The sequence below is a fragment of the Trachurus trachurus genome, assembly GCF_905171665.1.
Source record: "Trachurus trachurus genome assembly, chromosome: 6".
NCBI classification, from domain to species: Eukaryota; Metazoa; Chordata; class Actinopteri; order Carangiformes; family Carangidae; genus Trachurus; species Trachurus trachurus.
In genome coordinates, this window is record NC_139897.1 from 5,073,426 (window position 1) to 5,098,564 (window position 25,139).

Genomic DNA, 25,139 nt, shown 5'->3' on the forward strand with positions numbered 1-25,139 from the left:
CCGTGTTTGACCTGCATCAACAGAGCGGTGAGCCCTGGGTGAACCCCAGTCTATGTGTGCGTCTTGCTGGCTTCTATGATTTTAGTTGTGGTGTAGTTATGGAAAGTAGGACTATTGGATAAATATTGGCTAAGATTGAATTTGGTTGCTTGGATACAGGCAAATATAGGCTAGATGCAGATATCTTAGTGAATTAAATAAAATTTGTGAAATATTGTGACAATGGTGCTAAAAAAAAAGAGGCTAATATAATAAATAATAATATAGGATTTGAAGTATATGAAAGTGTCAAGTGCAGCCAATTTGATGTAGCTGAATTAATAGTAGCCTTATCTATATTTTAGTTTTATTTAATGGTGAGTTATTTCAAACATTAACAGGCATGCCCAACATGTAAGACTGTATGATTCTTTGTTTACACATTTAGTTTGATTTGTTCTGAATTTATTCTTAGTTAGACCAACAGTGCAATATGTTTAAAGGGGGGATGAGTGGAAACACTGGGTGTCAGGTGCGACTGTTGAAAGTTTTGGGGGTTCAGTTAGGAGGGCCCCTTAGCAGAATTTTGCCTAGGGCCCCATGGAGGTCTGAACCGGCTCTGTCTGAGAACATGACCTTGTTTGGATGTTTCATTAACTGTATAGTTACAGCTCAACAGGCTGAAAACATACAGAATACAGAAAAGTCAAGGCTTTAAGCATGGCAATAAAAACACTGGTTAGAATCTCAGTCACTGACCTAACATGACACAATTTAGTTGTGTAATCCATCTCCCAGCACTGCACGAAATATGACACATACAGCCAGTAAATCATCCTGCACCCTGCTTCACTTACCTCATTGTATATAAGAAAATATTTTTAAAATCACATTTTTGTCCCCCATCAACTCCCTCACATTGCTTGTTCTTGGCATGTTGGGCCTGTTTCCAAAGTGGTTTGCATCCAAAGTCAATGACACCAGTCTGAAAGACGGCCTCAAATTTGACCTTCTACCTCAGGAAAAGCTCTGATGAATTGGATGCACTTGACTTGGTGTTAATTACAACACATGGGTTGTTTGAGAATATTTACATAGTTGCTTTATAATTCTAATGGCTGGATTGAAAACCTCAAAACTGGCCTGATCCCTTTAAAATGTTACAAATGTAAACAATGTTTTTGCAGTTTGGAAATATATTCAAAACACATGTTAGTCAAAGCATAAAGAGATCTGTCAATCAGTTTTAGGGTGAAAAACTTTTCCAAATCTCCTTTTTTGGAGTTGGGAGAACTCTCTTGTTGACTTTAGGATCATAGATTTGGACCTGTTTAATACTGAAACAAAACCAGCAATGATCGAAGCCTGACCACATTAATCCAAATCCATTCATAATACATGGCACGCAGACATGGAGGTGCTTTTGAAATGTTTACTAAATACTGCTTTTTCCATGCCGATATGTTTAGGTATCATTTATCCTGCAAATCAGTTTGCATGCACCAAAATAAATGGTACCAGATAACTTTACATTTTGGGTGTTCAGCTGAAGACTGAAATCACCTAAATCTTGGAAATGTTGAAAACAAGAGGAATACTGCATATTAGCAAAATATGCTTGTCCCAATCATGCTTAATCCCAAACCATCAAAGAAAGAATTTTAATCACCCTTGGATGCTGAACTCTGACTTGATGACTTCAATCAGCTGTACTGTACTGTGGATCAGAAAAAAAAAACTTTTTTTCTATAAGTACATTTCATTATTAAAATGTCCAATCCTGCTGTAATCATGAAGAAGCAGGAAGCTGTGTTTTACTTCCAAGGTAAGGGCACAACAGTGGAAGAGTCATTCATCCATAGCAGCTTTTAATCAACGAGAGGGAGAAACTGTGTCTCCTGAGCTGATCAACACGTGGCTGCAGAGAAGCACTCACATGGGATGATGTCATGTGCCCATGAAACTACACACACCAGAAAGACGTTATTCTCACTGGCTCCATTTGTGCACATACACAAACGCACAGACAAAATCAACATCAAAGGGCACCACGGCACATCAGCAACATCATTACATAACGTCTGTGCACCGGGGATCTGTCTGGAAGGTTTCTGTTTATTCTGTGAAATGAGATTTTCTGTCATGTATGACATGGAAAACTTATGTTGGAGTGGAGCTTTCCATGTGGATGTTACCCAAACAGGAAGTGACTTCAATACTAACTGGTGATTGAATGTCCTTGGAATTAGGCAAGAAGCCTAAATCTTTCCCAAGAGATATTGGAAAAGTTCATGATTGAGCATTAGTTAAGGGTCATGTCTGTAGTTTAGCAGCTAACATAATGAAAAAGCTTTAGTGTCTTGTTTATCTTTTAACTTATCCACAGCTTATGTTGCTATTAAAGCAGAAGTAAGCGATCCGGTCGTTTTGGCTAACTTCTTGTCAGCCGATGGAGTTAGCAGTCCCCGTCCTCGTCCCTACGTCGCCACATTCACGCGCATCCCTTGGCTGCACACACAGAGAGGACCGCCCCTTTATGCCGTTCTCTCTCCTCATTGGATTAAAGCTGGGGTCTGTAATGCTGGAAAACTAGCAAGAGAGCGAGCAAGATTTGAAAAAAGCACCTCCTAAAGTTCCTCCCCCCTGCTCCCCCTCCCGTCAGTGAGTCCGTCCAAGCCACGCCCCCACACACTAGCACGCGCACAGAAGCAGCACGGAGGAGAGGACAGCTACGAGCTAAGGGCTACGAGCTACTACGAGCTACGAGTAGTTTTGGACGACAACAAACAGTCATGTCTCACTTACCGTACCTGTAAGTAAACTATATTATTATTATTATTATTATTATTGTTTGTTTTATAGCACATCAGTCTGTGCAGACCCAGGGGCAGGTCGGGTCTGAAGGTCTGAATCTGCTGAATTTTCCCGAGGATCCGGCTCAGACCCATCAGCTAAATTACATTGTAGCCTGATCGTGATGTGTTTTTCACTGACAAACGTGTATCTAGTGTTTTTAATAGTCACATAGCATATCTGCCTAACTCTGTTTTTCATTGAAAATGATGCAGGGTGATGCATAAGTGTTAGGAAAGTAAATTTAGGCCAATATCTCAATTTGGCTACATAAATTAGTTAGGCAGATATGCCAATAGGATAACGATGTCTTTGTTGTTTGATAGTTTACACGATGACAGCACTGGCTCAGACCCCAGCTACAGTCTGAGCCCTTTTTTTTCTCTTGATCTCAACATAATCAACAACTGTAAACAACTGTAAACAATGACATGCCATTTACTGTGAACACAACATTTCTGTTAGAGAATTCATTGTCATTCATAAACTGTAAAAGGAAAAATAATAAATGAAATTCCAGTAATATTAGTAATAATAAGGACAACATGATGAGAAAGTCTAATCTTCTTGATGAACTATTCTCTTTACAGGCTAGGAATGAACGACTTGAGCTTGGAAGAATCTCATCAACCCAAACCTCCTGTTTGATACCTGCAGATGTCAGCATCAGGAGATGCTCCTCCACCAGGCCCTCCAGCTCCACATCTACCTAGTTCCTGTGTCTGGAAAATAAAGAGACCGCTACCCAGATCCTCATGGACAGTATAAAGGTTTTGTCCCTTGTAGAGTGTAAACACACTGTAAGATTTACTAGAGCCCTGCTGTTTATACTGTGTTCTACATTAGATTCCTGTCAAATTTGCACTGAGGTTTACAGTCTGTACATTCCAAAGTTATTTTATTATTCTTATTTAGGCCTATATTTTTGACTTATATTTAAATTGTGTCTTTTGTTATTTATATTGTTTTTAATAAAAATTTGAAAGTGATGAATGCCTTTTATTTTAGTATGTCTGCAAAAGAAGCTATACATTTTCTCACCACCACAACAAAAATAAGTGATTACAGAAAAATTACAACAAAGTTGGTATAACCCTTTATTGTTACATAAGTATCTGTACATTTTCAACATGAGTATATCTACACATTGGAGAAGGTGTTTACATGGAAAAGGTGTTTCCAGGGAAGGCAGACAGGTCAGGCTGTGTATGAGGAGTGTTTTGTCAGCTCTGTTGATCTGCAATGTAACTGTAGTCCATCTCCACCTTTTCTGTGGAAAGGCTCCACTTCTTCCACTTTTTATTGTACACCTTGCCGTATCTGTAATAAGAGAAAAGATAATAAGCTTTGTGTGATACATTCATATTAGCTTACAGTTTACTCGGGGTGGAGTTTTATGCGTCAAGGTCTGAAGCATAAAGCTCTGCCCCAGTTGAACAACGTCTGAAAGGAGCAACATCATAAGGAGCAGGAGGTAACTCCTGTCAAGTGTGGTGGCTGTGATACAACCTATAACCTACACCCTTATGAAAAACATACGTTCTTATCATTTAGGGACAAAAGTGTCCTCTTCAAAAATGCCAATAATATTTTTTGCCCCTTTTTTCCTGATTAAAAAGGATTGAAAAAGAACAAACTAAGCATGGCGTGTGTGGTCTGTAAGATCAGTAATGTAAGTGGGTGTATGGATGGAAGAGTATGTGTGTGTGGGGTGTTGTAGAGTGTAAAAACAGAACCAAAACATGAACCAAAGAGCAGGAGGTGTTGCAGGCAGGAGAGAGGGAGAGCAGCTGACTCCAGGAGGGAGTTGTAGACCACAGCCTCCCCAGAGCCCAGGTGCAGCTTCGGCCACTGACCACCCTGCTACTGTGAGGAGAGAGAGAGCAAGGCAGCAGGGATGGTTGTCACAGTAACATACCTTGCATCCAATTGCTGAAGAGCTGTCTCCTCTGGGCAGCTAATGTCTGATTCCTGAACCCCAGCTACTGAGAAGTCATCATCTCTGTGAGGATTACAAAATTAGAGAATACTGTCAGTGCAGCATCAACATACATTTACCCTTCATTCATAGAGGACAAAACACAGAACTGCTTATATGTAGAAATAGAAGTCTTGGGTTTGGCAGTTGAAAGGAAGATGTTTTGACAGAACAAAAAGGCATAAAGATTTATATAAACTGTTGAGAAGATCCTCAGTTTTCCCCTATCCTCTCTGCACAGCAGCTAACAGAGTATAGTCCATAGACAAGCTTGTAACATTATCAATTACTCCACCAACACCACACAAAGTTAGAGGTACCTATAGTAGCTGTGTTTTATTTTAGTGTTGGTGGTTGTTGTAGTTGATGTTAACAACTCTGTGTGGAGTGCTGGGCCTCCTAAGGTGAAGGACAGGTTTTATCCTCAGGCCATCATATTTCTCAAAAGATAATCACTAACATTTACTCAATGTCTGTATAATGATATGGCAGATATCACTTCATATACTGTAGGCTATATATACTGTATGTGCAATAATACTTTTCTGAAGTACCTCAAATAGCACTTTGAGCCACATAAAACAGAAAGGGCTAGATATGAAAGACAGATTTTTACACCACACCAAAGACAACGTTGGTCAAATTCATATTCATAGCAATAGCAGCAGCAGCAGCAGCAAGTTGAACTCACCGTGGACAGAGACTTGGAAACAGTAGTTGAAGCTAGCGGGGCCTAATCGATCCGTGTTTAGACGGCGTCGAGGTTGATCGATCCTTCTCATGTCATGACTATGAAAACATAAATAAGCAACAGTTGTAAAACGTAAAAGCCAACATATGTGCGTCTTTTATCACAATAATAATGCAGACACTGACGACTATGGTAGAATCTATTCAATACTAGCGTCACCGACCAGTTTTAAACCCACAGAGAAGCTAATATTAGCATTTGGCTAATACAAGCTACAATAGCTACGTTAGCAAAAGTTAGCCTACATATTTCATGAAAATAAGAAATCCTCCCCGAAGCAAAACAAATAATTACCTGTCCAGCAGAAGACAGCAACCTCGGCATCACTTTTCAGGCCCAGATCCCTCCGTTGTTTCCACCGACCTGAAGCTACACCGATGTACTCTGGTTTAGCCTCTTGCTGTATCCAGAGCATTGACTGATCCCGAGCCGTTTTGTCAGCAGCCTTTTCTTCCTCCGGCTTTCTCTTCCTTGCCTTTTTCTCAGGGCGAGTCGTTACAAGTAACCGTGGAAGTGGTGATTTGGGCTGCGTTTTCTCAGCCATTGCTCAGAAATGAGCATGAAATCCGTTCTTCTGCAGAGCAGTGCTGACTTTTTCCAGCCGGGCAACAACAGCGAGACGTGAAGACTGTGCACGCGCGCGCAGGAGGGGGCGGGTGCAGAACGAGACACGGAGGCATCTGATTGGTTCTTTACTCTCCGAGCAAACTTCGACCAATCCGTGCCCTTCGGTCTGAAGGATACAGATTGGGCGGAGTTTTCTCATTCCTGCGGCTGTCACAGAGCTCTGTTTTTCTCCGTTCGTTTTCCTGATGACATAATGCACTGATTCCTCTGAAATTAGACGGGCCATTTCCCCCAGTATAACGAAAAGTGCTTCTGAACAGGATTACAGACCCCAGCTTTAAGGTTGTAGGATACAAGGAAAGTTTTCTCCTCGGCTTACAGCAGAGCAGAGTGACTGACAGACCCGTGTTTCAGACCAAACACTCTATGTAAGTGATTGCTGTCGGAAAATATAACTATTTAAGACTTATATTAATGCAAACATTCCGCTTACTTCTGCTTTAATTCCGTTTAGTGAATTTGCTTGGTTTATTGCAGCTTAGTTCAATTAAAGCAGCAAACTTAGCTAAGGTAAAACTGATTATTACTTTTTATATATCAAATATTTTTGTAGTATTACTTAATTTTCATCAAGCAAGTGGCATCATGTTACCAAAAAAGGATCAGTTACACTAACATATTTCAACATGATACATTAAGTAATGAATAACAGTAATCCATACTCAGAAACATGCTACAAAATGGTACAAGATAACGTGACAGCTGGACTAACATTTACAGCTGATCAGCAACTAATCACCACCTCATCACCACTCATTCAACAAATTCTTTGTTTTTTTACTTTCATACAGAGACAGGGTGCTGTCCTTTCCATTGCACTGTGGGAGAAAAAATTAAACAGCTGCAGATGATGGAAGAAGTGAATAATCGCAATTAGGCCTATTTATCTTTTTCAGTAGAGCCAAACAGTAAAAACCTTTGATCACATTACAGGAAATGATGAGAGGTAAGGAAAATGTGGCCCTGGTTTTGATGTCCTTCCACAGAAACAACACCACCGGCTGGAGATGGCAGCCATCAGTCATTCAGACAGAGGTCTCATTTGGTTTTTGTTCCCTGAAACTGAAGTTAATGTGACTTCATTGTTTAAAATTGCACCTTTGAACTCAGCTCACACTCATCCTCCGCCGTTCTGCACCTTTTGGTTCGGTTCTAGTCACTCACTCGGTTAAACATCTTGAACATGTTAGTGTACCAAACCATAGTCCTGTGTGTAACAGGCACAAGCTGGATTGATGAAGTGCAGAGGCAGCGGCTGTCTGACTCCATGACTTTTGGTGACACCCTTCATTCTTGTTCTTATGTTTGACCCCCGAGGCCCCCTCCTCTGCTTCGTTTTGTTCCCATTTTACCTCCAAATTTGGTCATCGCAGGAGATGTTTCAACATGTTTCCATAGCTGAGATGTTGAAATTATGATGTGAAATGACTGCTGACTGATGGTGTGTCCGTGGTCTTTGAGTATTTTCTATTTTGAGGTTTATGGCTTTAAAAGCGTCCAAATCTGTCTTTGGCACCAAAATATTCAGGAGTAAAAAATAAAGGATGGTGTGCAAACGTTATCCTCTTTCAGTGTTATATCCCAGAGCTTTTGCACAGAAAAACTGTAAAATACATCTTCACAAAGCCAACTTCTTTACCCCTACCAAGAGCCATTTTGATCATAAAACTTCAAAGGTGGCACATCCATTTCCAGGAGTGTGCAATAAACCTTCAGCTCTGCTCTCAACACTGTCCAAAGAAAACGACATGCACTTATCCCCCTCCCAGACACCATAATTCAAGAAAATAATGTTTTAATGGAACAACTTATCAAGATTGTAAGTGAGGAAATAAGACTGAATGACCCTAAATAACACAAAGCAGCAGCAAATCTTAGTGGGCAGTTTCTTGGAGAGGTGTTCATCTTAAACAGTGCTTCCTCTGAGATGAGTGCCCAATGACTAATGCACACTCAGGTTCAGTCTAAACATTAGATGTAGGTCTTATCTTATCAAGAGGATGTTCTCTGGAGCTCGACAAACTGGCTTGTTCATTTTTTGGATGCATGCAGAGATTCACCCACCTTCAGTGAGGGGAGCTGCACGGGGGGGGGCTTTTCATGTTCTTAAATGAAACATCTGCACATTACAACAGAAAAAAAACAGAAAGAGCAGACATGTGATTGAGGTTTACTGGGCTGAATAAAGTAGGTTTAAAAGACACAAGCAGGGCCTAAACCTCCTGATACAATTTCACAGCTAAATTCCCTCCATTTTATCTGACATTAGCCACAGGGCTGCTGCTCCTCCTGCCCCATCTACCTCTGAATGTCTTCATTCAATAGCTGAACAATGTTTAGATCCTTTTGAACATACACAGATCAAAGATACTGTATCATGTTATGGTCAGACCAGAGTGGGGTTTGTCAGTGTTTGTAAGTGGTGTTGTCTGGCTGAAAGTGTTTTTTCAGAGTAGGTAAGAGCACACACAGACAGTAAACTCCAAAAAATTATAGATTAGTCAAAACAGTAGTTTTTACATCCTTTTTTTTTTTTTTTTTTGAAAAAAATACATTCCACCGTCACATACCCGTACACTGTGTTTATAAAAGGAATATCATAATTTATATACTGTCATCTTTTGCATCTATTTTGATCAAAAATCCAGTTTGTCGGGGTGGTGCGTGGTGCAGCGGTTAAGGCGGCCGCCCCATGTAGAGGCTACAGTCCTCAACGCAGGCGTCCCCGGTTCGAATCCCGCGTCGGGCGGACCTTTCCTGCATGTCATTCCCCCTCTCTCTGCCTCCCCCTTTCCTGTCTATCTCACTGTGCTATTGAATAAAGGCAAAAAATATATACTTAAAAAAAAAAAATACAATTTGTCACCATTGAGTTGGCCAACCTTGTGTGGGTAACCAATACCATCATGCGAGCTAACACTGTAAATACTAAAAAGGTATTGGCTAATTTGTCATAGCAGGTTTTTTCTTTACATTGTAACACACCAACTTTTCAGTGTGGCCACGCTCACTTTACATTATAGCTCCACCCACATATCACCAAAACCCCGCCCATTTCCCGCTATAGGTCTGCCCACTTTTGGTTATAGCTCCACCCGTGGTTTGTGGTTACCGCATGTTGTCATTTACAGTTAGGCTACTCTTAGTAGATCACCCACAAAACGTATGCTAACCAAACACACAACTTTTTACCAGGGCACACGATTGAGTACTCTCTATGTGGGATCTTAGTAGATCAGACCCATAGTCTGTTGTTTTTATGTGGCACATATTGTTGAAGGGTGGCGGGGCGCAACCTTAGAGATAGGGTGAAGAGCTCGGAGTAGAGCCGCTGCTCCTCCACATCGAGAGGAGCCAGCTGAGGAGGCTCGGGCATCTGTATCGGATGCCCCCTGGACGCCTCCCTTGGGAGGTGTTCCGGGCATGTCCCACCGGGAGGAGGCCCCGGGGACCCTGGAGTGACTATGTCACTCGGCTGGCCTGGGAACGCCTTGGGGTCCCCTCGGAAGAACTGGAGGAAGTGTCCGTTAAGTCTGGGGATCCCTGCTCCGACTGCTGCCCCCGTGACCCGGATCCGGATGAAGTGGAAGAAAATGGATGGATGGATGGATGGACATATTGTTGACAATTTGTTGGTTAATTTGAGTACACGCATTCAAAGTAACACACTGTTGGATAAAATGTTCTTGTCTTTGTTTGAAATAAGACTCAACTTCTTTTTCTTCTTCTGCATGGCTCTGGCAGCTCTCCCAAGTTCCAAAGAGAAAGTGGTAAGATGGCACAGTGGCAAGACAGGAAGTGGAGGAGGCAGACGTTTCTTTGAGATTTATCTTCACTTCATTTATAACCTAAAGTTTGCTGCATGTTTTGACAGTTATTTTGGTTGTGTTTATTTTTCCAAACCAAAATCTTTATTATGTTTTATTTCAATTTTTGAATGAATAGTTTGTTTCTGTCCCCCTTTTGTCTCTGTGTCTTTTTTCTCAGGATTTTTTTTTTAATTGTAAATTAAAAATAAAAAGAATAATAATTTGTAAATAAATAAACTTTTTTTTCTCTTATTTGCTGTTTTCATCCTTGAGCCTCACTGCTTGGTCCTTGACAAGTTTAACAAGGTTAACGTGTTAATGTGTTTTTTATGACTGGAATTATTGTGTGAGCACATTACCAAGCATTTTAGCTGTTAGTTGTAGCATTATCAGCTGGTCAGTGGACATTTAGCAGCCACAGCTGCTGCTGAGCTTGATATTTGCCATGTAAGTCGATGTTATATTGTTTCAGTTCCTGCTATCTCTCTCCTCTTTGAAGTGACAGCCTGTTAGTGGTTTTTGAATGCAGACTAAGAGCCTGATTTTCCATGCCAGGATTGTGACTAAAACTGTCTGAAATGTCCTGATATTGCTCGGCCCTAAATTCAAATCTACTGGTCTTTATGTGAAGCATTGTGGTGCTGTAAAAACTGGAGCAAAAACTTTTATGATACAAATTTTGAAAAACATTTCTCACCACAACTTTAGTGTCAATGAAACATAATAGCCTATAGCATGATGGATAAGTGGCTGGGATTTCCCAGCATGCTCTGAGGTGATATGTCAGGGACAAAAGAACAGTATGTTAATGTTAGCTGTCAGAGGACTGCTGCCCATTGTTCTGGTTGCTTTAAAGTTTTTCAAGGAACAACCAAGTTGGAGTTATCTCTCAGTCTGAATCATTACCACAGCAAATCTTAACTTGCAACAATGTAATTCTTATATCTGTTCTCCCTGATGCTGATAATTGGTTCATCACTGCAACTCACGAAACAGCCTTTCTTTCTTTTTTTTATAATGGAAAAAATAAATGGTAAAAAGACGGTTTGTTTTGGAATCAAACTTGGACATTCATCAGACATATCATCAGTAGCAGTTCTGCTGTGTTTATTATGGTAAAACGTTGGCAACCACATCTGCCAGTTTTTATTGTAAAATTGAAGGTGCTTCCTTGTTTAGTTTAGTTTTCTAATAGTGTACCTAAAGCAGTCACTGTGTTCGCTGTTGTACAGATCCCACTGAACTTAATCTTGTACAAAATGTCCTGATGCTAAAAAAAAAGAAAAGAAAAAAAAACTTTTTTAAGAGCTAAGAACTGGGAACAATCAGAGAATGTCAGCGACAACACACAGTGAGCAGACCACCATGAACAACAGCACAGTCCAGACACAGGCTGCAGGAACTCAGACAGCAGAGGTTTGCTGGGAGATTTGTTTAGTGATTCCAAAGAAAATGTGAAAGAAAAGCAACATGTTTTCAGTTTACACATGTGAGTATTAGTTCAGTGTGAGGGAATCACGTGTTTCCACAATGGTTTTATATTGATATGTGAAGGGTTTCTTGTTTTAATATTTACTGTATATATCCCAACAAGATATCTTTCATGTTACTTAATTACTACAATCTAACTTGTTCTCTTTCTAAATATTAGTCAGACAAGTCTTGAGTCTTTCAAATTTTGATAAGCCCTCAGCTGTATCTATACACATACAGTAATAAATCAGTCTCATCATGAATGGGCCAGTCCTTCCAAAGAGCCAGTCCTGTGGAGCATTCCTAATGAATTAAAAGGCATTTTCAAAAACCTGGCAACCCACTTGTTCTTCGATCTCCAAAATGGTCTTTTACTGAGTATAAACCCTCTCTCGTTGTGGAACTTCAAAAACCTGCAGTGGAAATAGAATATTTCTGAAATTAAGTAACATTAGATTGTAAACAGTCAAGTACAGTGCAGTAAAGGAGATAAAAACACATCAAATAAAAATGTGTAGATGCATGTTTCCATCTTTCTGGAAACATCTCCTAATGAAATTGTGCTCATAACATAACTCTGATACTTTATTGTCCAGATGGATAATCAAGTTCAGCAGCAGCAGCAGCAGCAGCAGCCTTGAACTGAAGCCAGGAAGAATTTAATTGTGCTCCAGTTAGTGTCAACCTGCTGTAATGGAGATACCAGTTTTTGAATATTTTCTTTATCTTCAGTATAACCAAATATTTGTCTGATTCGATTAGACTGTGTTAAATTAATCAGTATATTTAATAGTTTTTATTAGAGGCTACATCCTCTTTGAACGTGTGGCACTATGTCTTTCAGATTTCTGACTTGTCTTTCTTGTTGTTTGTCATCGCATAGCTGCAAGCTGATCAATAAAGTTAATGCAGTTGGTCAATAGAGACGCTTCAAATATAAATTAAATGGACATGAAGACAACAGTTTATGAGGAGTGCTTATTCTGATGCAAGATAATAAACAGGCCAATAAATCCATTGTCTAATATAAAGACACTGCAGCTCAGGCACAGGAAACAACACAACATAAAAGACCAAACCAGACTGCAGCTTCATCTTTCTTTATTTATGACCTCACTACCTCACTGTACTTTATTCATTCATAATCGACACCTTCTGTCAGCAAAAGAACAAACCTTGATGACGGTCAGAGTGCTGAGGGGCCAGCAGGGAAAGAAAAGGACACAACACAGAGACACCATTTCTCACCACAGTGCATGCAGTACACAGCCTTAGACACAAGCACGCCCCCTGGTGGGAGCGGTGGTGTAGAGAGGCATTTTTAACACCAACCCATGATCTGTTCATTCAATTTTAACTCATTTTACTCAGCTTTGCTTCAAGGACAATGGGTTTCCTTTCCTGCATAACAACTGTGACTTGTATTAATTGTTTTTTTATTCATTTTAGGTGGGAAAACTAAAACTAAAACTGTATTCAACACAGATCAGCATAAGGCCTATATCTCCTGTTAGTTGGCAGCTGTTTCCCAGTCTGAATATTAGTGGTATAGGCTGCTTTCTCTTCATGTTGTTGTCCCAGCATGTAGCTATGGAGACAAATGATGTTCCCTCGTGTATGAAGTACAGCAGGTGGAGAGTTACAGGTGTATTATATGATTATATGATATGTGCTGTATTTGTATTTTATGTAAAGAAAATGGACATTTGTATGGACATTTTAACTAATAAAAAACAAAACTTCACAACTGCTCCTGCAACTTCTATAATTAGTTTTTGTAAAAAATAAATAAATAATAATAATTGAAAAATAATTGAAGTACCTTTATCCCTGGATGGAGGGGGGCCCAGCTGGATCAGGACTCTGGGCCAGAACCTCAGTCGTCTTGGTTTGTCTTGCTGCTTATGTCCTGTTTTATTTTGAAGTAGTATTTGAAGTGTCTTGTCTTCCTGCCTCGTGTGTCTCTCCAGTGTTTGATTGCCACACCCGTGTCTCCTTCCTCCCTGGTGTATTTTACCTTGGTGTTTTTCCATTGCCCTTTGTTGGTTGGTCTGCGTTCGTGCTCAGTGTCTCTGCATCCATCTTCACTGTCTTCTGTGTTTGTGCTCATTGTTGCCTTTGTGGACCTGCCTGTGTTCTTTTGTGTTTCTGTGATCTTTTCCTCTGTGTCTGTCTGCTTTTGGGTCCAGTTCCTCCAAAAATGTAAAGTCCCCCTAAACCAAAAAATTGACTTTTTGAAATGATTAACATGTCAATGTAGTGTTTGGGTTCTGCTACAAGACATTTCAGCAGCAAAGTTGCTAATGCAGCCACAACTGAGCATTTTATATTTGAAAAAGTTGGATTCAGTTTTTCATACGTCATAATCCCTAGCAACCAATCCCATTGCTTTTGTTTTGCATCTCATTTGTTGTTCACTGTGATGGTGACACTTGACCGAGAGGTATCATCGCCGGCTTGAATGCGGGAGACCAGCGTTCCAATCTCAGTGCAAACCTCGTGTTTTGACATCGTTCCTCCGTCTCCCGTTGCCCCCGCTAATGGGCACCGCCGTTACTGAGCAACACCGTGGCGGTGGTGGGCGGGCGCAAGTCATGATGCATTTGCATACTCATGAATATTCATAGAATCTGGATTTTTCAGTGAGGAAGAAATAGTAGATGTGTTTCTAGCCTCCTTGAGAGTTTTTTTAAACAACTTTTTTTGTAGGAAAGCAATTTGAATCAAAAAATAGTCATAGCAGAGCATTTTTACAAATTTTACAAATTTCTCTTTAGGGGGACTTTAACATCAGTATCATATGACGGTTTAAAGTCAAACAACCCAGTGAAGAAAAGACACAAAAACAACCACAAAGAGTGAAACGGCAACCACAACAGGATGCAAACTGATGCAAGGATGCAAAACAATGCAGAGTTTTCAGCATTTTGTTCAACTATCCAACTATTATAAAAAGTTGGAGAGGTGAGGTGAGGTGTTTTACCTGACATATGACAGTGTCCAGGGATCCATATTTAGTCAGTAACAGTAAGCTCCTACCTGAAATAAAGCAGGCTTTAGAGTTCTGAAAGAGGTTAGCATTGTTCTTTGTATTCTACTCTCTGATGGGATTGTTTTCCTATTCCTAGTTTTACTGATTACAACATCCTGGGCAAAATAAAATTGTATATCATTAAAAGTCAGGAGACCTGGTGTAAAGTTTCTCCTACTGAGTTGAGTCACTGAAGAGATCAACCCAGAGTCTCATCTTGACACGAATCATTATCTTGGTGTGACTAGTCCGACTCACTGCCTGACTCTTTGTGAGTCAGTCGGCCACATGGCCAGTTCCAAAATGATTCAATGTTTCTACCTGTAAATGTGAGCTCACAGCTCCATGTAAAATGCTTTTAAAATTAAAAGGTAATTGTCAACATTTTCAAAAAAAACATTTAGTTATAGATAATATTTTTTCCCACTAAATACATGTCTCTTCTTCCTGTAGTGTTCCTTCCTCTTCCTGCTGAGCCACTGGAGGTGAGCTCTGTCCGCTCCATCCTGACTGCACAATGGGAATGTCTTCTCTGGAAAAATCTCTTTCAGTTTGCTCAAGAAAAACACCTGCAGGTTCTGACCGGCCTGAGCCACCTCTGAGTCCGGCTGCAAAGCAAAGAGAAGAACGTTTAAATAAACATTAAAGGCCATATATAGTTTAAAATAAGTTCAGTGTTAGTTTATGAGGAAAAAACACTCTCATAGTTATTTTAAGGTCCTATACATACTGGTAAGTATACCTTCTCAGTGGAAGAAGTATTATTTATTAAAGCTAAGTACTGATTAAAAATGATCAAATACAAAAGCATTATTATACAAACAGGCTTTAAGTACCAAAAGTGCTCACTGCTCAGTATGTGAAGTCCCATCTCAGAATAATGTATTAATCGATTATTGGACTATTTAGGGTTTTGATTTTTATGTCATTTATATATTTATATCTTTATTTACTTAATTGTCTCTATTTACCTTTGAATTGAGTCAAGCATATTCAAAACCTTATGCTGTATGGAACTGGAACAAACGTTTTTTAAGCAGATAGACCCAACCTGACTGTCAGACATGACACATAAACAAATCAAAGTAGAACATTGATATTGATAGGATATTATCTGGGCCCAGTTTGCTGCTTCATATGGAACTGATTCCCACAGGCTACGGTGCAGAAATAATTCAGTTATGGCAGAAATTCAATTAAATCTGCTCAGATTCCAACATCCCTATGAAAAACTTACGTAATTGAAGGTAGCACAGTTTTTGAACATCAGCAGGACGTCATCTACAAACTGCTCGGCGCTGAAGTAGTGCACAGTGTTGCTCTGGTCCAGTTTCCTGCGGATCACTGACAGGTCAATGGGCCTCTTGATGATCTGGTAGTAGTTTCGGGCCTGGAGCACATTCACACACATTAGATCACTGTCAGGACAGCCTGTTGTCATTTTTACATCTTGACTTGTTATGAAAGTGAAGTGGAACAAGTTGCACACTAACGAAGCCAACGTTTCTTTAGGATGATGACATGCTCCAGTCACTGTGTCTCTGCCCAGCATATAAGGTCACTGACTAATGTTCTTTAATAAAAATTTAAAAAAAAAAGTGGTACAGCTATGTCACATTTACAGTTTTTTACGACCGTAAGACCTGTTGTTCAGTACTTTTAACACTTTTTTAAAACTCTTCACACAGTTACCACAACATACAATCAACAGATTTTTTGTTATTTTGACACAAAATACATACATTTAACACATTTAAAATTTGTTTTAATTTCTTTTACACACAAGCTCAACTAAGACCAAAACAGTAGATGGTAACTGCTACATTTTCAATTGCTTTCACTGTTTGTCAAAACAGAATGTTCAAACCAAACCTAAAGGTTTTGATTTTGATTTTATTTGGATCCCCATTAGCTGATGTAGTTTGCATGAACTATTCTTCCTGGGGTCCGATCAGTGAATGGCTGAAGTGAATGGCAGTTCACATTGTAGATTGAAACAAATTTAGGACCTGTATTCTGTTTCATTGCTCTTGAAAAACAGTTGATTGCGCTCATGCAAATACATCAATCACAGCTGATTCCCATCTAGATACACTGTAACATCTAGGAACCACACTCAGGTCTTGAGGTTCTTTCAGTCACATGACCTATTTGGGCTGATCTTGTGTAAAATAAATAAATAATAATAATAATAATAATAATAATAATAATAATAATAATAATAATAATAATAATAATAATAATAATAATAATAATAATAATAATAATAAATGGTTAGGGGGCATTTTCACACATCTGTGAAAGTTTTTCTGCAGTAATTTTCAGTTGCTTTATTGTCGACATTTTGTCAATTATTCTTCTGCAAAGCTGCTCTGAGATAGGTTGTTAACTTTTTGTAGTTTTTGCCAGAAAAGAAACAAAATACCTGCATTTATTAAACCCAACAGAGGCCAACAGTAGAGAGGTAACCTGTGGAAACCACAGCACTAAAGTCAATTTAGGATCAATACAAATATTGTGTTGAATGTAAACCAGCAGATTTTTTTGACACATGTGAAGTGATTCAGTTTGTGTTATTCCATCAGTTGTCAGTGTTTTGGTAGATCTGGTGAATTGTGTTAGTGTGTTCTTGTATTCTGGAAATGTGTGTCTGTGTTTGGTTACACTGTGTGATTTTGAGCATGAAATTAACTGTTTTGGGAATTGTTCATAAGTATCACTGCAGCTCCTTGACTCACCAAGGGACTGACAGGTTCATGGAATGGAGCACTGAGCAGGTGACAGTACAGCAGCAGGGTCAGCTTCTCACACCGCTGCAGCAGGAAACACACAAATACAGAACTCACCTTACATCATCTCATACATACATCACAGCCGTTACTAGACATATGAAGCACACATAACCACATACTTTGTTTCTTTACTTACATAGTTTCTGCAGTGATGAATTATAAAGTGGTTGAATTCCACCAATTCAGTTCAATAAATGTTGATCAGGAAAAAGAACTGTAAAAACTGAACACACAGCAACCAAAGCACTGACTCTGTACAATAGCTCACCCTCTGGTCCTGACTGGACAGTGTGTATGGAACCTGGACTGCACCACAGGAGTGCACGTTCTCACAGTCGTAGGCCTCAACAGGGTCCAGGTCAGACCTGCACAGTGTGCACACCCATTCACCTCTGTATGACACACAGGCTTTCTGTTAATTCACAGTTGGTATACTTTCATGTCAGTCCTTCATCACAGGGAGTGCAACATTTTTAAAGGGATAGTCCAACATTTTGGCAAATTGGCCCATTGCCATAATCCCTATAGTCATAGCAGTAGGTTTGTTACCTTTATTTGTCGGTGCAAGCTGTTTTTAGAACGGCAGAGCCGAGCCACAAGCTGCTCAGAGCTATGCTATGGAGGCTAATGGGATTTCTTGGTTTCCCTCATCAAACTCATCAAATACACAATCCAACAACTCCAAAACGCTCTGGTGGACAAGTTGTGACCTGCACATTCACCACGCTACGAGATAATAACGGAACGTTACGAGACGGAGTTGTTTTCGAGGTAAATACAGAGACTGCTTGCTGAAAAACTATACCTGAAGGCAACGCACAGCGGTTTAGCATGTATTTACCTCTAAAACAACTCTGTCTCGTAACGTTACATTATTATCTCATAGCATACAAGACAAAAATGTGATCATTGTAAAAGTATGTATACAGATAAAGGTGGGTAACACTTACAGTGGGAAGCTGACGAGCTGAGGCACATGGCAGGCCAAGTGGTAAACTTTAGGGCAGCGGTCACAGCAGAGCAGATCCCCTCCATTTAGACAAACAGCACAGAAGTCTTCACTCTCCACCTCCTGAGTCCTAGGTTCAGGTTCAGGTTCGAGTTCGAGTTCGGGTTCGAGTTCAGGTTCGGGTTCTGGCTGTTGATTGGACGAGTCATCCTCCGTCTGTGAGCAGCACAGACCAGGTCTTTGATCGTCATATTCGTCAATCTGAACCACATCGGCTTCACACTGAGTTTCAGATTCATCTTGTAGGTCCAGGGGTCGCTCCTGATCTGCGTCTGCTTCTGGATCCAGTTCGATCACCATGGTATGCTCCGGATCTGGATCCAAATAAAATGTCTCACAATATGTTTTCCCATCCGGGTCCCATTCATCGGAAGCAGAATCAAGCAGGATATAAGGCTGGTCTAGATTAGACTGGCAGTCAAAGCCTGAGCCCGGCTCTGGTTCCTCAGAGGGGGGGCTGTCAGGGCAGTACGGTTCAGTCCAGGATGTTGGTGTTGTTCCTGGTTGGCTTAGATCAGACGACTCTGCTGGTTTCGGCTCAGGTGAATCCTCTCTGATCTCTAAAATATCTGTCTCACTTTGACTGAGTCCATTCTGTCAGCAGAGATCAGGACACAGAGGTAAAGAAAAAGGTGAAACAATCATAAAAGAGAACTCCTGTTTGTCTTCACTGGGAGTAAATATGTCAAACATCTTTACCTGATGGTGATGATTTACAGACGTATTGTTGAGCATCTGGGTTTGTGCTTGCCTCGGCAGTCGCACCAGAGACACCACAGGCTGCAGAGACGATAGGGACACAGCCTGGAAGTTCAGACGCTGCAGGTTCACCACAGGTATGCAGGAATTACCCAGGATCCTCTGGGCCTCTGGATGAACTCTGTGGAAATAAATGGAGGCTTGGCTGACTTGAACGCAGAGCAATAGTGCAACTGGCTCTCACACCAGATTTGTTTCTATGCATATTTGGGTGGATGACAACATTAATAAATCATAAAGGCCCCAACAATTATTTGGTCAAAGACTGATGTTTATAATATTAGATCCACAGGAGTTTGCTTGATGTAAAGTTCACCCTTTTTATGGAATGCACGATATTTCCCTCAGGCCAAGAACTAGGATTCAGTCTGATAACAAGTGAACTTTAGAGTTTCTAGAGGACATATTATGATACCTTGGACAGAGCTGTCCTCTGTGTTTCCACTCAAAAGAAAGCAAATACATTTATTTCCTAAAATGTTATTGCTAACAACATGTGTTGTGTTGTGTTGTGTTGTGTTGTGTTGTGTTGTGTTGTGTTGTGTGAGCATGTTTTCATTGACTTTACCTGATTCTCTTCAGTAAAGCTGCAACACTTCTAGCAGGTAATCTTTGTTGTTCAGATGGCATTTTTCCATTGCATAGGTGGTTGGATACATTCTGTAGCTATCAAAAGAATATAGATTTAGTTTCATAGTCATCATACAACCAATCAAATGATGTATCAGTATCAACTCAGCACTGTCATTCATATCCAGCTGCTGTCACTATACCCTCTTAAAATTATGAAAGCCTTTATTTCGATATTCTCGGTGTCTGTCTTACGTGTTCTGCTGGGAGACTTGACTCCTGTGCTGCAGATGCCTGGTCTAGACAAGTCCCAGATGATATGGGCTCCGGCGCGAGCTGTACTCTACACTTGGATACCCGTGGCAACGGGGCGGGCAACCTTTGGGGAAAGTTACCATGGTGTCTGTGGGGCAGGTCTGCCATCTCCAGGAGATCAGGCCTCTTGTGGTTACAAAAAATAGAAGAGAAAACACAGAAGAAGCAGCTGGTTTGGAATCTCCTGTGTGCTCAGTGTTTGACGGCAACATAAGCAAAACAAACAAGACGCAAAACAGGCAGCAGGAGGTTTCTCTTTTCATGAATAATTTGACCGCTCATTTGCCTTAAAAAGTGAAATTTCCACTGAACAAATGAATAATAACATGTGCAAAACAGGACATTGTGTGCATAATCATAAGTAAAATATATAAAGATATTAACAACATGCTAGAATAAAAACTGCACCTTACCTGAGTGTGAATGTAAGCACTGGTAAAACAAAAAAAAAAGATGTCTTCTCCAGAAAGACAGTTGCATGTGTTTTCAGGTGGATGTGAGCTGAAGATGAGTGAGATAGCAACGTTCTATGTGTCCAGTATCAAGGGTGATGCAAATGCTTTGATTGGTGGAAAACAGATTCAGCCTCACCCCCTGACATTTCAGTGCTGCCCTAGGAGTCACTGTCAGTAACTGTGTCTATGTACTATGTTTCACAACATAATGCTGCTTTGATTTCAGAAGTCCCATTATAGTGACACTTAGAAGTCCTTCTACTGGAGTGTGTTTATTGTTAGTGTTTATTCACATATTCCTCTTTTTGAGTTATATTGATGATGATAATAATAATGACAATAGGCTATAGTAAAACACAGCCAACAGCCTATAAAATGAAATTATTTTTTTATTATTTTTTTATGAATATGAATTACTTTATTATTAATAGCCTAATAGGACAAGTTTTAATTGAAAAATACTGAAGACTAATACTTAAAGTAATTTAAACCGTTTTTTCAAATATCGAACACACAGGGAGACTCACTTAGTGTTTCTCCAATGATGTGTTTAAGTTAAAGTACCAATACCACAATATGAAGTGCTCAATTCCACTAAAGTGTCACCTAAATGTCTAATATCAAAAGTAAAAACGTTTTTGTTGTATGGTATGCAAGATATCATTTCATATACACCGCCCTTTGATTAATGACTTCTTAGTAATAATAATAATAAAAGAGAGAACATGTGTGTTTGTTACTTTTTCCTTCTTTTCTTTTTGCTTTGCGTTTCCTCTCGTCTCGCTCGCCAGACCCTCCTCCAGAGAAGATCTACACTCCAGTCCAGTAGGCGGCAGTAATGTGCCTTTGAGTCCACTTTGCACTTTGACGTCGAGAACCAAGTCTCGCACAAAACCGCGTGATTTCCAAATCCCGTTCCTCTTTCAACTAACCTCCCAAGATGGTAGGTCTATCCATGATTCCCTGAGCAGCGTAATATAATCAAATCTCACCCCATCCTTGGCCATTAGTACTAAAAACTACATTAATTTGACGATTTATTGTTCAGCCGTGTCTTACCAGTAACTACTAGCTGTTATTGCCGTAAATATTGACATTTTAGGGACCTGTACGGTTTGACTGATTCGGCCCTGGGCTGCCGCAGTAAACCCGCTGTTAGTTGTACAAAAGTCACAGTTTTGAACACGTAGTCAAACGCTCTATAGTCTCCGGGAGTATGCCACAAGAAGCGGTTTAAAATGCAAAGTTATCCAGGGCAATTGGGTTGAAGGGTTTTCTGCTTAGCCGGTAAATTCAGGTGAATTAGCATTAGCTTAACTGGATGCTAGGCAGCATGTAAATAGCCGGAGATATTGGATTGACCGGTTGAGCTCACTGCAGGGAGGAAACGAACTGGTTGTCTGTTTAATCGGTAAAAATGCAGACAGTCGAAGATGACAGACTGGCTGGCTGCTGTAGTAGATAAGTTAGAATTGCCCTACTCGTATGTAGCTATTGGATTAGCTTCGGAGACTAAACTGGGATTGGGAGCGTATAGCCTCGAAACTTACTAACGTTATTGTCTTCCTTTACCTCCTCCCGACAGCCTACAAAGCAGACCAAGACTAGGAAGCTCCGAGGACATGTCAGCCACGGACATGGTCGTATCGGTGAGTAGAACTGTAACAATATGCCGGTGCTCCAAGCGCCAAGAACTGCAGTGTTGAAGTTAAATTGTTGCCCACAATAAACGAGCTTGTCCACCCCAACAGGTAAGCACAGAAAGCATCCTGGAGGTCGTGGTAATGCTGGTGGTATGCATCACCACAGAATCAACTTCGACAAATAGTAAGTAGTGCTGTTCAATCACACCTGCAAACTGGTCACACTGGTCACTTTTTGGCTACAGTCACTTTTTTTTTTAATGTCAACCAGGGTAGTAGAAGTGAATCAAGAGTTAGTAGCTTGTAGGTCTGTTGGTGTTCTGACAGATGTTGGTGTGGCCTTGGAGCAAAGAGAAGCACAACGTTTCCTTTCACCTTTGCCCATTGAAAAGAAACATGTCTGGTGAATCGTCCTCCTGTTTATGATTGATTTTGTCTTCACAATGACTTGGTCTTTGTTAGATTTATAAAGTTTGTTCTTATGTCATGTCTCAGATAGTCATGGAAAGAGAGTTAGAGAGCTAAAATATCATAGCAGGAGGATGAGCAAGTAGTTGGGGACATGGACATCTGTATTGGTGCTATTCATTTAGCAGTTGATCCGGGCATTGTTTTCTGTAGCTGTATTCATGCTATTGACAGTTAATGGCTTCTTGTAGTGACTAGAGTTTCATCTTTACTCTAATATCATCTTGGGACTTTGTCCACTGTTACTTTATGACGAACTGTAATACAGTAATACCATGAAAGGTAATTATAAAGACAATTTAGGCATATCGTACACAAGCATTGCCAATATGTTTTTAGCATAATGCCCAGTGGGTGTCCCACTAGGACCGCAGTCCTAACCCCCTGTCTTTGTGTTTGTCCTCAGCCATCCCGGGTACTTTGGTAAGGTGGGTATGAGACATTACCACCTGAAGAGGAACACGACCCACTGCCCCACCATCAACCTGGACAAGCTGTGGACACTGGTTAGCGAGCAGACCAGGCTCAACTACGGCAAGAAGCCCGAGGGCCCCGCCCCCATCATTGATGCTGTGCGCGCTGTAAGTGTTGACAGATATTTTTGTAATTGTCAATTGAAAATCTGAATGTCCGTGTACATAAGGACAACAAGCTGGTGCAATGACCTGCACTGGTCCTTTTTGAAGAGACTTGATCTTCAGTTATATTATAAATATACACCACATATGGTAGAAGTACAGCTGCATTAGAGTCAGATAAGATGTCTTTATGTCTTACCAAGTCTAGTTTTTCAAAGAAGGGCCGTGTTGGGCAGGTACCTTTTAAAGTTGTAGCATCAGGTGTGCTTTTTCAGTGTGTGATTTGTGTGTTGAAACAAGTCAAGACAATGGGGTTTAGTTGTAGCCTATTTGAGCCATTTCCCTAACAGTCAGCCCGAGTGACTGTAACTGGCATCTCAGACAGTCACTGTGGGGTTGCCAGATTTGCTCAGAGCAGCGTCTTAAGTTAATAAGTAAAATGCTTGGAAGATGAACGCTAAATTGGATAAAACTACTTTATGGTTGTTGAAGTAGAATGTAAACATTTCCCTGGTATAGTCTTTGAACATATGTGGTACTTCTCCCTGAAGGCTTTTCAGTGTTGGTGGTACTGAAAGGGTTGTGAACATTTCTCAGTTAATCATTTTTAGATTTAAAATGTTCTTTATTGATGAGTTTTTACAGCCCTCGTTTTGATCTGTATAGGCATTAGTTGTACTAAAATGATTGCTGAAATGTCAGAATTTACAACTCCAAACAGGTTAAGTTGCAGCTATCCCAAGAGATGTGAGGGGCTGTGTGATACTGACAAAAATCTGAAGTCCGAGTCTGGTTTTTGGCCAGGACCTGGTCTAATGTGGTGTAGATGCAGTGTAATTTCCCCTTTTTTGTCTTTTTCACAAATAGAATAAAGGTTTAACAATTCAGAAACAATTTTAAAGCTCTTTATCCTCTTTGGAAAAGTGTTAGTTTTACTACTTTAAAAACACATTTATAACGATAAAGGACAGCGGATTCACCGTTGGAACTGGAAGCTGTGGCTTCACTTGGCCATAGTTTGAGGGGTTTTTATTTTTTGCAGTTAGCTTAGCTGGTCAGTTGTGGTTGACCACTGAGTCCCGATCTTTTTTCATATTCCATGCGTTGGTGAATTCACAAATAGTTATAGAGTGGTTGTAACTGCAGCTGCTTCTCAACATACTTGGGGTTAGGGTCTTTTTGAAGCTATACAACCTCCAAACAATTGATGGAACGTAGATTTTGAGGCTGTTACCGTTTGTTTCCTGGTGCTTTTTGCTGCTGGACAAAATGACACAGGAGAAAGACTCAGTGCAGTAACTCTTGTGTGAAGCAGGTGTCTGTTTTGTTCAGAGACTAAGATTCGTGGTGTTGTTGTCACTGAAAATCTGGATGGGGCTACTTTTTCTCCACACAGAAAAATCCACAGGAATCAAGAAGATAATTGATGCCATCAGTGTTGATGTTATTCATTCTATCCTCCTGAGACGTGTCAGGTCTGAAATGACATGCAAATACAAGCAGGAGATGACAATGAAGGTTGTACTGGATTTGTAAAAGGCCCTACAATTAACTCCAGGGTTGATGTTAAGGTTGTGTGGCCTTTGTTTTCCTGTGCTGCCAATTCAAGTCTTTTGAGAAAATAGTTTTTTATGATGCAAATGATGTAACACATTTTGTCAAAGTGTTGAATGTTTGGTGCACTGTTATCTTGACCAAACACAGTAAAACAGTTGGCCTCTGACAGAGAGCATGCTGTGAATAACTGCCCATTGTATCTCAAATGCCTGTACCTTTACTCATCTCATCTTATTTCTTCTTTCAGGGTTACTACAAAGTTCTGGGCAAAGGCAAGCTGCCCAAGCAGCCTGTGATCGTCAAGGCCAAGTTCTTCAGCCGACGGGCCGAGGAGAAGATCAAGGCGGTGGGAGGAGCCTGCGTGTTGATGGCATAAAGCTCCTGTCAGTTTTTGCTAAAATAAAAGATTATAAATGGAAACCACATTTGTCCTCTCTGATTTTACTGTATATGTGCTGCAAAAAGCCGATTATTATAAAATCTCTTCAATTT

At 40.3% G+C, this 25,139-nt stretch overlaps 1 protein-coding gene and 1 long non-coding RNA gene across 2 annotated transcripts; one reads left to right on the top strand and one right to left on the bottom strand.

Moving 5' to 3' along the window:
• Positions 1–3,962: 3,962 nt before the first annotated feature.
• LOC310986783 lies at positions 3,963–5,689 on the bottom strand. Its single transcript, XR_014595424.1, has 3 exons — positions 5,502–5,689; positions 4,751–4,834; positions 3,963–4,152 (listed from the first exon to the last, which is right to left on the bottom strand). It is a non-coding gene; the product is annotated as an uncharacterized lncRNA (long non-coding RNA).
• Positions 5,690–21,284: 15,595 nt separating this feature from the next.
• Positions 21,285–25,067, top strand: rpl27a (ribosomal protein L27a). Its single transcript, XM_083974223.1, has 5 exons — positions 21,285–21,344; positions 21,987–22,050; positions 22,153–22,228; positions 22,919–23,093; positions 24,895–25,067. Exons 1-5 carry the CDS (start codon positions 21,342–21,344, stop codon positions 25,021–25,023), a joined length of 447 nt encoding a protein of 148 aa, XP_083830349.1. The 5' UTR covers positions 21,285–21,341; the 3' UTR covers positions 25,024–25,067.
• The last annotated feature ends 72 nt before the right edge of the window (positions 25,068–25,139 follow it).

Coding starts and splice junctions, on each gene's coding strand:
- rpl27a (XM_083974223.1), top strand. Junction 22,051..22,152: donor CCACGGACATGGTCGTATCG/GTGAGTAGAACT, acceptor CCACCCCAACAG/GTAAGCACAGAAAGCATCCT. Junction 22,229..22,918: donor AGAATCAACTTCGACAAATA/GTAAGTAGTGCT, acceptor GTTTGTCCTCAG/CCATCCCGGGTACTTTGGTA.